General features: G+C 35.9%; 1 protein-coding gene across 5 annotated transcripts in view; it reads right to left on the minus strand.

The window, feature by feature from the left end:
• The window catches only part of ZDHHC6 (zDHHC palmitoyltransferase 6), a 28624-nt gene that overhangs the window by 15311 nt on the left and 753 nt on the right, over nucleotides 1-12560 (minus strand). For 3 of the 5 annotated variants that reach the window (XR_016388164.1, XM_022568764.3, XM_089898175.1), the window contains exons 2-10: nucleotides 11596-12069; nucleotides 10861-10952; nucleotides 9518-9677; nucleotides 8130-8291; nucleotides 6447-6500; nucleotides 2327-2494; nucleotides 1231-1272; nucleotides 388-533; nucleotides 250-296 (exon numbers count right to left, since the gene is read on the minus strand). Coding sequence is in view for 4 of the 5 variants with exons in the window: in XM_022568764.3 (XP_022424472.2) it covers nucleotides 250-296; nucleotides 388-533; nucleotides 1231-1272; nucleotides 2327-2494; nucleotides 6447-6500; nucleotides 8130-8291; nucleotides 9518-9677; nucleotides 10861-10952; nucleotides 11596-11862 (1138 nt within the window). In the remaining variant the exon portion in view is untranslated. Of the gene's footprint in view, nucleotides 1-249; nucleotides 297-387; nucleotides 534-1230; nucleotides 1273-2326; nucleotides 2495-6446; nucleotides 6501-8129; nucleotides 8292-9517; nucleotides 9678-10860; nucleotides 10953-11595; nucleotides 12070-12560 lie in introns of those variants that run through there. The other 2 variants (XM_022568767.2, XM_089898176.1) reach the window with 2 other exon arrangements.

The raw sequence follows: 12560 nt of genomic DNA on the forward strand, positions 1-12560 counted from the left end.
GAAGCATTTCCACAAGTGCCTATCGCATAGTTAAGTATGGGGTGTGATGTTTGCTAATCACTGCAAAGACCCGATAAATACAAGTGTATGGAGAAATAATACAAAGAGCTTCTTTTTGTTGTTTAATGATGTGCCTTCCTATTTAGTTCCCCTAATGCACGTGACGTGACTGTTTATAAGTTATTCTCGTAAAATTTGCAGTTATTGCTGGCAGTCTTGTCCTTTAAACACCCCCTTCCACTTTCATACCTTCTTTAATGGAATCATCAAGAATTTTATCTCCATACAACCAGTATCTGAAATATTTAAAAGATTAAAATTAATTTTTTTTTGGCTAGATGCCAATTTCGTTATTCAAGAAGAAATTCACTACTTTCTGTCACTTACCGTAAGCCTCTTGTGGCTAAAATGAACTCCCCTTTCTGTAGCCTTATCCGAGGCTCTTCAGTGCAGGGGCTCGTGAAGAAGGTTTTGATTCCTCTATTCAAAGGACAGCAGGTACCACTATAATCTTCTATTACTTTATACTGAACCTGTCATCAGTGAGCAGAAGAACAATTTAACATTAACCCATACCTGAGGTTTTTTAAGTTTGAATGTAAATTGTTAAAGGTAGATCCAAAATATCAGGCAAGTCTTTCCCTCCTGGTTCCCTATCTACCCTTTATAGAAGGTAATTAATTGATGCTTCTAATTCTCAGGCTTTTTCTTACCCTTCATTTCAAGCACATGGCTAAGAATGAAATTTTAGAAGCAGTGCTGTCCAGTAGAACTTTCTGCAGTGATAGAAATGTTTTATACTTGTGGTATCCAGTGTGATAGCCGCAAGACACATGTAGCTACTGAACACTTTTAATGTGGCTGGTGCAACCAAGGGACTTAAATTTTAATTTTATTTAAATTAATTTAAATTTAAATAGCCACATGTAGCTAGTGGCCGTTGAATTGTTCAGCATCACTGTAAGGACAAGTTTCACACTAGGGAACTATATTGAGGATAATTATCTTTTGACAATATAAATTGACTAAATTCTCTCCAAACCTCCAGTACAAACTATTTAAATGAAAACAAAAGTAATATTCATTAAATTTCAACAAATGTATTAAGAAATATTATTTAATAAAAGCTAACAGTTGGTTTTTACTCAAAGGCAATTTTAAAAGCTACACAGAAGTACAGAGCCTGACAAAAGAAAAAGAAATTAGTATCATTGCAAAAGAATTACTTACACTTCTGACTCTTTTATCTGCTTTTTGTTTCAACTGTTCTATCTGTTTGGAAGATATAAAAAAATGAAGTCTCTTATCTCAATGTTTAAAAACAGGCTTTCCTCATTTACTATAGCACAGTGACATGACAAACTCCCAATTTTCCAACATTTCAAATTGATGACAATTTAAAGGCCGCCTTTTTTTTCTTTCTTTCTTTCTTTTTTTTAAGCATGGAAAGAAGGCCCTATGACTAAAAACTGGTACTGAAGTGGGGCCTCCTCAGTGTTCCCTCTCCAATGTCCTTCTTCACAGAGCACCCCCTGTGGCCCAGGAATCAGGGAGATGTGCTCTCTGCCCTCAGGGGGCTTCCGGGCTCATCCCTGAGGTGAAGAGGATACAGAGACTCACTGATTCTTTAGAGAGAGGGCAAACAGACTGCAAAATTCACCAACAATGAGTCTTGATTAAAATTCACCATTTCAACTCCTTTTCTCCACTTATTCAGCAAGTTTATTAAATGTTACTACACTAGATATAGTAGGGGAAATAACCTCTGCCTAGAATCTTGCCAAATTAAAGACGTAAGATACAAGAATTAAATAAAAATGAGACCTCATGTGCTAATATGCATTAATATATGATTAAGTGCCAAATCCAGCTGAGTCTAGAGTGGGGAGGTAAGTCTTTATGGAAGAGAGGGCACTGGAACTGGTCTGAATAATTTCTGATAAACAGGAGCTCATATGACATAGAAAAAACAGTGTTGGGGAGGAGTTAGGTCTCAGGAATGTACCAGGAATTCGCTGAGTAGACTAGGCTGATTGGAAAGGATGATTCCTGCTAGGATGTAGGTGAAAGGTAGCTTTTGGCCAGATTTTATAAAACTAAGTTAAGGAATCAGGACTTTATCTCACAGGTATGGAGAGATAAGGAATGATTTAAATAGAAGAAGGGACATGATACAAGGAGTGCTTTAGAATTAATTTAGATTCATTTGATATACTGAAAAAATTCTTATTACTTATTTTATTATAAAATGCCATTGGAGTTAAGGAGAAGTTAAGGGGAAGAAGGTGAGGCAAAAAGGCAAGACTATCTGAACAAAAGTACTCACTGTTAAGCTGTACTGGTGACAGCCTTCTCTTATTGGCCAATCTAGTCCATCTCCTTTGGGGACCCCTGACCACGTAAAAACCTGTTTAAAGTTCTTCCATCTACTTCCCATATCATAAGGAAAAACAAAGACTTCATCTAGTTGATAATATTGAATTCGATCTTTAGCCTGTGGGTAACAAAGATGTAAGATGGCAGATACATCTGTCTTAAATGGCTTTTAGTAATATACTATTGAGAACATTTATTCCTCAAATTTGTATCATACCTAAAAATGCTTCCTCCTTGTTGTAACGTTAAGAGTACACAGGAGAAATAAACACACTTATCACAATATAGGAAGAACCTGACACACAATACCAACCTTGTATGAGACCATCCAGAAAATGTCTGACAGGAGTTACTCAGGAATACGCCTAAATAAGACCAAATTTAAGCATTCAAAAACATTTATTAAAGGAGTTAGTAACTTTATTCCATGTAGAAAAAGTCCTCAATGTTCTTGCTTGTTCAGCAGAACAAAGGAATCCAGGTGTAAAGAAGACATACTGATAAGGAGGTTTAAGAGAAAACAAGGGTTTATTCAGGATGGAAGGAACCGTTAGGTGGGGTGCACTAGAATGCAATGGCTGCATCCTGGGTGGCAGCAACACCTGCGTGAGTGGCCAGGAAAGGTGTGACGGGGGAGTCATCATTCTATGAAAATTATTTTTTTTAAAAGCTAGCAGGTATGTGTAAGAGATCTTTCAGTTTTATATACCATTACATATGTCTATATACTTATTTATGTAGGCATTTATATGTACATCTTATGTATATATATATAAATATTCAGGTTTCATAAATTACATTCTAGGCATTTAAATTGTTAGCTTTTACTTAAAGGGATAAACTGGCTTAGAATTTCTGATAGAAATTTCTAAGAAATTTCTTAGAATTTCTGAATTTCCACTGACACCTAGTGGTATAAAGATACACCATTTATTCCTACAGTAAGTGTACAAATCCAGTTGATACTTACAGTGTAATAAAATCTGTAATTTTGATACATTTTAATATCAATACAATCATTTATTTGATTTTTACTGAGCAGCAGAGTGCCAGTTTTAAAATAACTTCTAGATTTAGCATGGCACTTTATAAAGAGCTTTGGTCATTAGCAAAAAAACACTGTTAATCTAATGTCAACATATTATGCTAACTAGAGATGATACCTTGAAATATTATCTGGGGATAGTATTTTAGGGAAAAGCTTTTGCAGTTACTTATAAAGTGATGTTGATGTTAATTCAATTAAAATTGTCAAGCTGTAACATGACAACATGTAAGTCCATCCCCACCCAGACAGTAAAGGGTAATTTCTTTTCCCTTTTTATAAGCAAAAGCTTCAGAGTCTTCAAAATGAATTAAGAGCCTCAGAGAACAGAGATCTAGAATATTAAGAAAGAAAAAGTGCTAAGGATGAGAGTAGCTTACAAAAATAACCAAGGCATGGTCTTTAAGAGAAGCACTCAGTGAAGATGGGGGATTGCAGCAATACTGTGTGTTAAAAGGTGACAGAGATGTGCAGTAAGTGCTACAGGAAAACGGTACGGAAGTACTTAACCTAGTCTAGGGAAAGTCAAGGAAGGTTCCTTGGAGGAAGTGACAGCTAAATTAAGTGTTGAGGGACAAGAAATTAGGCAAAAAATAGGGGGAAAGAATATTCTAGGCAGAGGGAACAACATGTAGAAAGATACAGAAGCATAAGATGTGCAAACTATTTGGTATTAGCTGGTATTGAGTGTGAATGGGGTGGGAGGGGTGGAAATGAAGCTGGAGAAGCAGGTAAGAGCAAGATATGAAAGGTTTTATTGATATTACGCATAAGCTAAGGAGCTTGGATTTAAACCCGTACATCAGTGGTTCTCAAAGTATGCTCTGCATACCTCCTTGAGTCCCCAAGACCTTTTCTTGGAGTTCAACAAAGTCAGACAACTTTCTTAATAATACGAAGATGTTATTTGCCTTCTTCATGGTGTTGACATTTGCCAACGGTGGGTAAAACTGCTGGCACCTTAAGCAGGAATCAAGACAGTGGCACCAAACTGTATTAATAGGTGCTATATTCTTCACTGCTACACACTCATAATTCAAACAAAACCAAACCAACAAAAAGCCCAGTTTTACATAAAAATTTCTTGATGAAGAAATAAAAATTATTTTTATTAAATCTCAGCCCTCAAGTAGATGTCTTTTTTTTTTTTAAAGTAGATGTCTTTTTAATATTCTGTGTGACAAAGTGGAAAGTACACATAAAGCTTGCCAAAGTGCTTATCTCAAGAAAAACACTTGTTTGAGTTGTCAGCTAACAAAAGCTGTGTAGCCAGCTTTTTTCATGTAATGCTATTTTTACATGAAAGAATGAGTAACGTAACAGAAAAACCAAGGTTATTCAGACCTCAGTATTTAGTGGACGTCTTCTCGAAAATGAACAAAGTCAGGCTGTTACTTCATATAAACAACTGAGTATTTGTTGCCAGTGTAAAAAATAAGGCTTTCAAGTGAAAATTGGAATTTGGAAAATTTATAGCCACAACTATGAGCTTGACAGCTTTCCAACATTTAAAGATTTTCCCCATAAAATCAGTAGTGATATGAATGAATGCGGCTTTTAGATATTGTATAATGAAATGTGTCAACATTTTAAAAATCTGTGTAATGCTGTAAACTACTATTTTCCAAATGACCAATGCCTGATGCCCTATGTGGGTACCAGGTCCATTCAAAGAGCAAGATAGATTGATGGATTTAAATACAAAAGAATACAAAGAGTTTACTGATGTAGTTTCAGATCTCACATGCAACTAACCTCTCAAGAACTAGCACCTATCAAGCTTTAATGTATTATCAAGGAATATCCACTATTATCTAAAAGACATGTTAAAATACTCCACCCTTTTCTACCTACTTATCTGAGGCTGAATTTTCTTCATATACTTCAATCAAAGCAACATATCTCAACAGATTGAATGCAGAAGTAGATGTGAGAATCCAACTGTCTTCTGTTAAGTCAGATATTAGAGATTTATACAAAAAAAATACCACTTCCTATTTTATTTTGGAAAATTTAATTATTTTTCCCAAAAAACATGTTATTTTTATTAACATATAATGGATTTATTGTTATTTTAAAGTGAAATAATAAATATTCAAAGATTTTCTCAGTTAGAAAATATGGCAAATGTCAATAGATATAATACACATTAACAAAAGCTCTTTAGTGTCCTTAACAATTTTTGAGAATGTAAAAGGTCCTGAGACCAAAAAGTGTGAGAACTGCTGCTATAAATGAAAGCTCACCAGATGGCTGCCGGGGGGCTAAATATGTCCTATAGGTGTTTTATTTGTCCCACAAAGGCTTTTTGTTTGTTTGTTTTTAATTTGAATTGCTTGCCAATGCTTAAAAATAGAAAGGAGGTAACACAGAAATCCAGATCTCTGACTTTTCTTGGAAAAAAAAAATATATACGATCTCACAATACTGGGTGAGGATTTCCCTGTGGCACCAATCAGCTTCGTCTGCTGGGCAGCTCTGGCCCAGACTGGCTCCCCGCATCTAGGTTATCTGCCTGGGCCCTAGTGCATTTGGGTTTACAACCCCTGCTACAGTGATAGTGAGGCTCTGAGAAGTTTTAAATAGGGAGTGGGGTAGTCAGATGTACTTTTTATATCAGAATCACAATGGACAGCGTGAAGTATATACTGGAAGTTGTGAGGTTTGTAACAAGCTAAATGTTATAAGCCCTATCTGATGTCTAAAGCCTATGTGATGGCACCTTGGTAGGACAGAAGTTCCTTTCCCAATGGGTTCCCTTCTCCTCTAGTCTGAGAGGAGCCAAAATGGTTTCATGTGTGGCTTAGGCCTCTTCAACAACTCAGTGTGTGAGAGAGCTCTGTGCGAGTCATATTAAACCAGGAATAAATCAAACGGTTCCCATGATCGCCTTTTACGTGGCATGCAAATGACGTAAGGAAGCCATTTGGTAGCCAAGTTTTCATTTTGGGGCATTTATTAGTTAATCTGGTCTATTAGTTAATCAGTACTTTATCGATATTGAGGAAACAATTATAAAATTTACCTTCTCTTCAATCCATGATTCAATAGAAGTTTTGTTTCTGAGAATTATTTTCATCTGGAAATTAAATAATAGTAAAATTTCATAATGTGACTGGTTCATTTAAGATTATCATCTTTACACTAACCCTACGAGGTAGTTTTTATTGTTCCACTCCATGGATGAAGATATCAGGATAACAGAGATTAAGTAACAGAGTGTGGTCCATCTGACTCTTAACCACTGTACATCTTCACATGAATGACTACATCGATCCACAGTCAAATCTGAATCTACTGTTTAAATAAAAAATCATGTTTTATGTACTATCTTCTGAATAGGTTTTTCAGAGTATTAATAAAATATTGATATAATCCATTCAATCAGTATTATATAGATTATGCTATTAAAATCTTTTACCACTATTTTTAATCTTAAATGCATGATTAATTTATTTATTACAAGTAACAGTGACTCATTTCAGTCAACCTAGATATTTTGCTTGCTGTAAAAACTGAATATTTTCAGTCTTGATTCTATTTTTTGATTTTCCTAGCTATGACAATTCCATTTATGTAGGTTTTTACACCACAGGATTTTAGTTTATTTCTAATATGATTCTTAATTATAGGAACTGGGGGAAATTTTTCAAAGAATTTGATCCCAAGCTAGTGGAAAATGTGAACTATAACCAAAACCAGGTTATTTTAAAACCAAGAGTTCAAAAAGGGTTGGGTGATGCATCAGGGCCCTCAAGCCCAGCGTTTCTAATTCTATATGTCCTGCAATTCTTTGAAGTCTCGATGTGCCTTCATGGAGACAGTGTGACACAGTAAGAACAACCCTGGACTGGGAGTCCTTATCATATTCCCAGGGCCTAGCACAATACCTGGTCCACAATGGGCCTTCAATGAATGAATAAACTAATTAAGCGAATGAAATGAGTCATAAGAACTATTTTTTGATCCGTTCAGGGCCACATCCTCCTTCTCTGTGGTCTCTTTGCACTCTGTACATAAATCTATGCTATACACATGACCCTGTATTAGTTAACTCTTCACCACTCATTGTGAGTTCCCTAATGGCAGGAACCCTTCATTTTCATTCTTGTAGCCCAGTAATTAGAAAAGTGATTCATTACACAGTAGACATTAAATAGCACCTATATTACAGGGTTGTTACGGAGATTAAATGAGCTGACACATGTAAAAAGCCTAAAACAGCACTCAATAAATGTTAGCTATGTTATTATGATTTTGATTTAATATATGCTACTATAAAATAACAATAATTATGTTCATTGAATATATGTTTACTGAATACATGAATGGATGATCTTGGCTATGTCACTTGACCTTCCTGTGACTTAATTACTCATCTGTAAGGAAGGGAAAATAATACTCCTCTTCGACCTCTTTTGGGGTTGATGTGAAGATCAAGAGAGACGGTGAGAAGAGCTTTCTCAAGTGTAAAATGCTATATAACTCTAAGTTAGTATTTTTAAAATTAAATCAATAACCTAGAAATTCTGGCAAAGTCACTTCAAAATTATCTGACTAGTAGAAGATTAAATTAATCACCTAGATGGAATAAATAACAATAATCTCCATTTCACACTGCATACTTAAATGGAAGCTTTATCTCTTTCTCTTTACAAGTGGCCCCAATAACTTGACAACTTTAGCTAGAGGTAACAGAGGAACTTACCTGGATAAAAAACAACATCCCAACAGCTATGGTTGTTCCTAAAGCTAATCCCAAGGCAAACAAGGTGGCAGCAAATGCAGCTAATCCAAACGGAATAATCGGAGGAGGATCTCTCCGGGCTGCACTCATATCAATCTTTACCGTGTTCCACCCAAAGGAGAGCTATAAACAATAACAACAACACACACTCGAAATACTTGGTTGTCGTAAACGGTCATACTCTACCATTTAAAATAACTCGGTCAAAAAGATCAACAAATGACAACTTGACACTGTAGCCAAAGCAAACAGAGCTGTTTCTAATCAATACTGTGGTTTGAACTCATACTGATATGCACGATATCATTCTTCAGTATTCTAAAACGTTTTTTGTTTGTTATTGTTCCCTCAGAAAGTGTTAGGTAGACCGCACAAACATTACTATGCGTGAACACCACCAATCTAAGCTGTAACTGCGTCTCCTATCCTCTCCTTGTTTTCCTCTATTTACAGTGATTTCCACAGCGACAAACATAGCCTAGGATTCAGTGGTTTCTCCCCTCATGTTCCACAAGGAGAGGTTTAAAAACTAGCAAAATGTAGGCCAAATATGGCCTGCCGATGTGTACTGCCTGGCCTACAAAATGTTTTAAAATATTCAGTTAGGTACGAACATTTAGAAATTTAGTGATTTAGAAATCAGATTTCACATAACAAGTCCAGATTTTCAGATTTTTCTTGAAAAACCGGATGATCTGACATCACCAGGCTGGATTTCCAAACATCAAGAACTGGCTGAAGTCAAACATGGGCTGTTCCCTGTGTGAAGGACCTTTGTTTTCCAGCTTACCACATCCCACCAAGCCTGTTTCCCTCACTGACCCTCCAGGCCTCTTTAGGGGCCTCAATTTGTGACGACTGAACTTTATCTCATGACTACTTGCCCATAAATCAACTCAATCAGTTGCACCATATCTTAGAATGTGCACCTGCTCTGTGAGCCACGTTCCAGGACACTGGATTTAGAAATGAACAAAAGAACTACAACGGGCCACAGGATCGAATGGAAACAGAAAGCACTAGTATTGCCTTTTTTCTCCCTCTTCTGCCTTTTCCTCTAACTATTCTTTACCACAGCTACCAAGTTTGAAGTCCGGTAAGTTATATATAGTACTAAAATAATTGTCAACTTCAACTAGAGCATATAAGGTGAGTTTCCAGAACAAAATAATCTTTCCTCATCTTAAAAACTGTTTTACTGCTTTTTTAAAAGGAGTCCTTATTGAGGATTATAAAACAAAGTTCTATTTCCCCACCTAAATTGTAGAAAGCATATTTCCAAAAGGAACTTCTTAAATAATCTTAATAACTACTATTTAAGCTGGCATGATTTTATAACATTTTCTTACCCGATTATAAAGCTGTGTATACACTGTCATAACAAAAATAAAGGCAGCATGAATACAACCCAGTGGTGCTAAAAGGAGAAACAGTGTGAACGAAGCATGATTTTGATAACCACAGCAGTTGTTGATCCAAGGACAGTGATGGTCCATCTTCATCACACACCTAACAAGAAAAATTTACATAAAATGTGAGGCAGAAAATCCTGTCTACTTTAAATAACTTTGGTCTTCAAAAGATCAAGCACATCGGAATCTAGCATGTCCACGCATGGTCACAGAGGAATTATACTTCATGGAAAACAAAGAAAAATCTTTATGAGTTTTTAAACAGTGACTTATTTTAAATTTTAAACACCACAAGAAAGGGCAGGCTTTGTAACAGCATCTGAGGAAAAGATGTCTGCTACAAGTGACTTTGTTTAAAGAAGTCTGGAGGCCCGCTGAGAGGTTCATTATAAAGAAATGAGCATAGTTCCTGGTTTTCCTCTAGCTCTGAAATGCAGTGACTGAAGTGGAAAACAACAGAGACGGAACAAAATTACTTATAAATCTCCACTGGGGTTGATGGGGCCTAGCAGACGCTTGTAACTTCCTTCCTTCCTGCTCGTATTCTTTAGATGTGGAGTCTCTAAGCTAAGCAAGCTAACTCCGGAATATAAGATGTGGTTTAATAAGCAAAGTCTCACTCTGTTTCCCTTCCTTGAGGCTGCTAGAAGAAAATTTTCTTGCCTCAAACTAAACTTTATTTGCCCCTCCAATGGTCCCCCTAAACCTCAGCATTCTCATCATAAATTTCTTATTTATCACTGGACATAGGTGTTCATTAAAAAAGGTTCTAGCTTAATTCACATTTTTCATAGTGATTCTGTTTTCTTCCAATTAAGTTTTGTATATAAAACACCTGTGATAATAGGCACCTGGATTCATTTATTAGATCTGTATAAAGTGTAAATGTTAGTCAACTAAATAATGGAAAAAGCAGGTCTCATTTATAATTTAGACTCAGAACAATTCTAAGGCTAGTCAAGATGACAGTCGAGAATTAATCCTGATTTATGAAAACAACCTAACGGTATAACTTTTTACCCTGCTCTTGGCAAGGCAAGAAGCAAAGTAAACCTGTACTTTTCTAGAAAAATCTTTTCACTTACAACAAAAAAGAGTAATACTTATCAGAATTGACAATTTAAAAGTAAAATGAAGATTATGACACTTAATTATTTTGACATTATTTAGAAAGTAGCCACCTTGCAGAAAATAAAACTAGGATTGATGTGGTAGAAAGAATAACAACAAAAGACCAGTAATCAAGTTGATCAATCCCCAATGAATAGCAAAGACAGTACCTGTTACACTTTCTGCAATGATGTGACCGTGGTGCCTTGTATGCTTGGCAGACTTTACAATATTGGAGGTACATGCTATCCTGAGAATTTTCCTTGACAGCAAAATAGAAATAAAACATAAACTTCTGGGTAATTGGAAAAGTGATGTTGCTGTTACCAGAAATTCACTATTTAAAAATATTTTAACTCAAATATAATGGCTGGAAATGCAAGTTAAAATTCAAATTCCATCCTTTCCCCATCTCCCATAAAAGAAAATCAAACCATAGTATTTATTCATAAGGCGTGACTTGTTATTACCAGGCTGTCCGTTATTTCTGAATACTTCATGGTTTAAAACAGTAGTTTCTAAAGAGTTTTTCTCAATTATAAGGAATGTTAATATGTTACATGAAAAAAGATCCTAGAGCCAAACCACACTGTAGAATTATGAGGTGAATGATATGCAGTGTTTCCTAGAAACTTATGCACTCATCACCACCCCTCCATTTTTTTTTTTTTAAAGCAGAAATATTTAATGAAATTGCTTTGGGAAATACTAATTTAGATCCATACTTTCAAACCAGTATAAAATAAATTCTTTGAGCTCTAAATAATCGGTGATTAGAATAATACACTTAGTCTCTACCAAATCAAAGAGCAGGCTGTGTTTGATCTTATTGGTTGGCAGATAAGGCAAAAACTAAATATATGATTATCATGAGGGTTCACCATCTTAAGGAATCTTTTTCTTACCGGTTTCCACCCCAGAGGGACGAAGCCAGGACCAACAAACATGGCATTGAAGTAATTATAAAGAATCATGACAGTCCAATTTATCAACATGATGAAGTTCATGCTTCCTCCAGTGGTATGTAAGGGCCAATACCACAACACAGAGTCAATCATGGCCATGGTAGAACATATTGCTATAACACCAAGGGCTATAATGGGACCCCAGTGACAAAGTCTCTTTACTTCTTGTAGATTTTCAAACTTGATAACTGAGCAGAATGTACCCATTTTGGTGAGGAAGAACTCGTTCCTGTTTTTAAAGAACTACAGATTTCCTTTTTCTGTGCATACATTTCCATGTGCCACAAGTCCACGTGTGTTCCTTAAGTGTCATGCCTTCACATTGTGGGATGTTAATGCAGATTATGCCATGTTCACTGTTACACACTCTTTATGTTTTCTAGGAGAATCCAGTACCTTGGTTTGAAATCCAATCTAAAGAAACAAAATGAGAAAGTTCGGTAAGACATTTTACTATGTACTGTATTTGTTAATTCCAATAATCACCTAAACAAAAGCAGCTCACAAGTACTTTACTATGGAACGAGTACCTCATCAAACGTCAAAAAGAACTATTTTCGTCGTATCCAAACTTTCCTCATGTCTGAATAGCACCTAAACTGGACACGTGATTGTAAAATAGTTGTTTTTATTCTTTTGTTCCCAACTTGTCAGAGGACTGTGTCTATGCAACCGTTTAGTAAATGGTTTGAGGAGACGAAGAATTTTAGAGCTGGGAAGGAGGGCCTTAGGGTTGGCCTAATCCAGCTTCCTTCTTCATAGAAAAGAAAATGGCTTGGAGAGGCTGAGTGAGTAAACCACGGCGGTAACTCAACAGAAGCCAAGTCATCAAACTCCCTCTATGGAGTTCTAAACTGCCTCTTACCCAGTCTCGAATTACATAAAGTATGATCCAGACATGGTCT

This window comes from Delphinapterus leucas, chromosome 16 (genome assembly GCF_059928025.1).
Source record: "Delphinapterus leucas isolate spDelLeu-1000000601 "Yukka" chromosome 16, BTC_Dleu_Yukka2, whole genome shotgun sequence".
Lineage (NCBI taxonomy): Eukaryota > Metazoa > Chordata > Mammalia > Artiodactyla > Monodontidae > Delphinapterus > Delphinapterus leucas.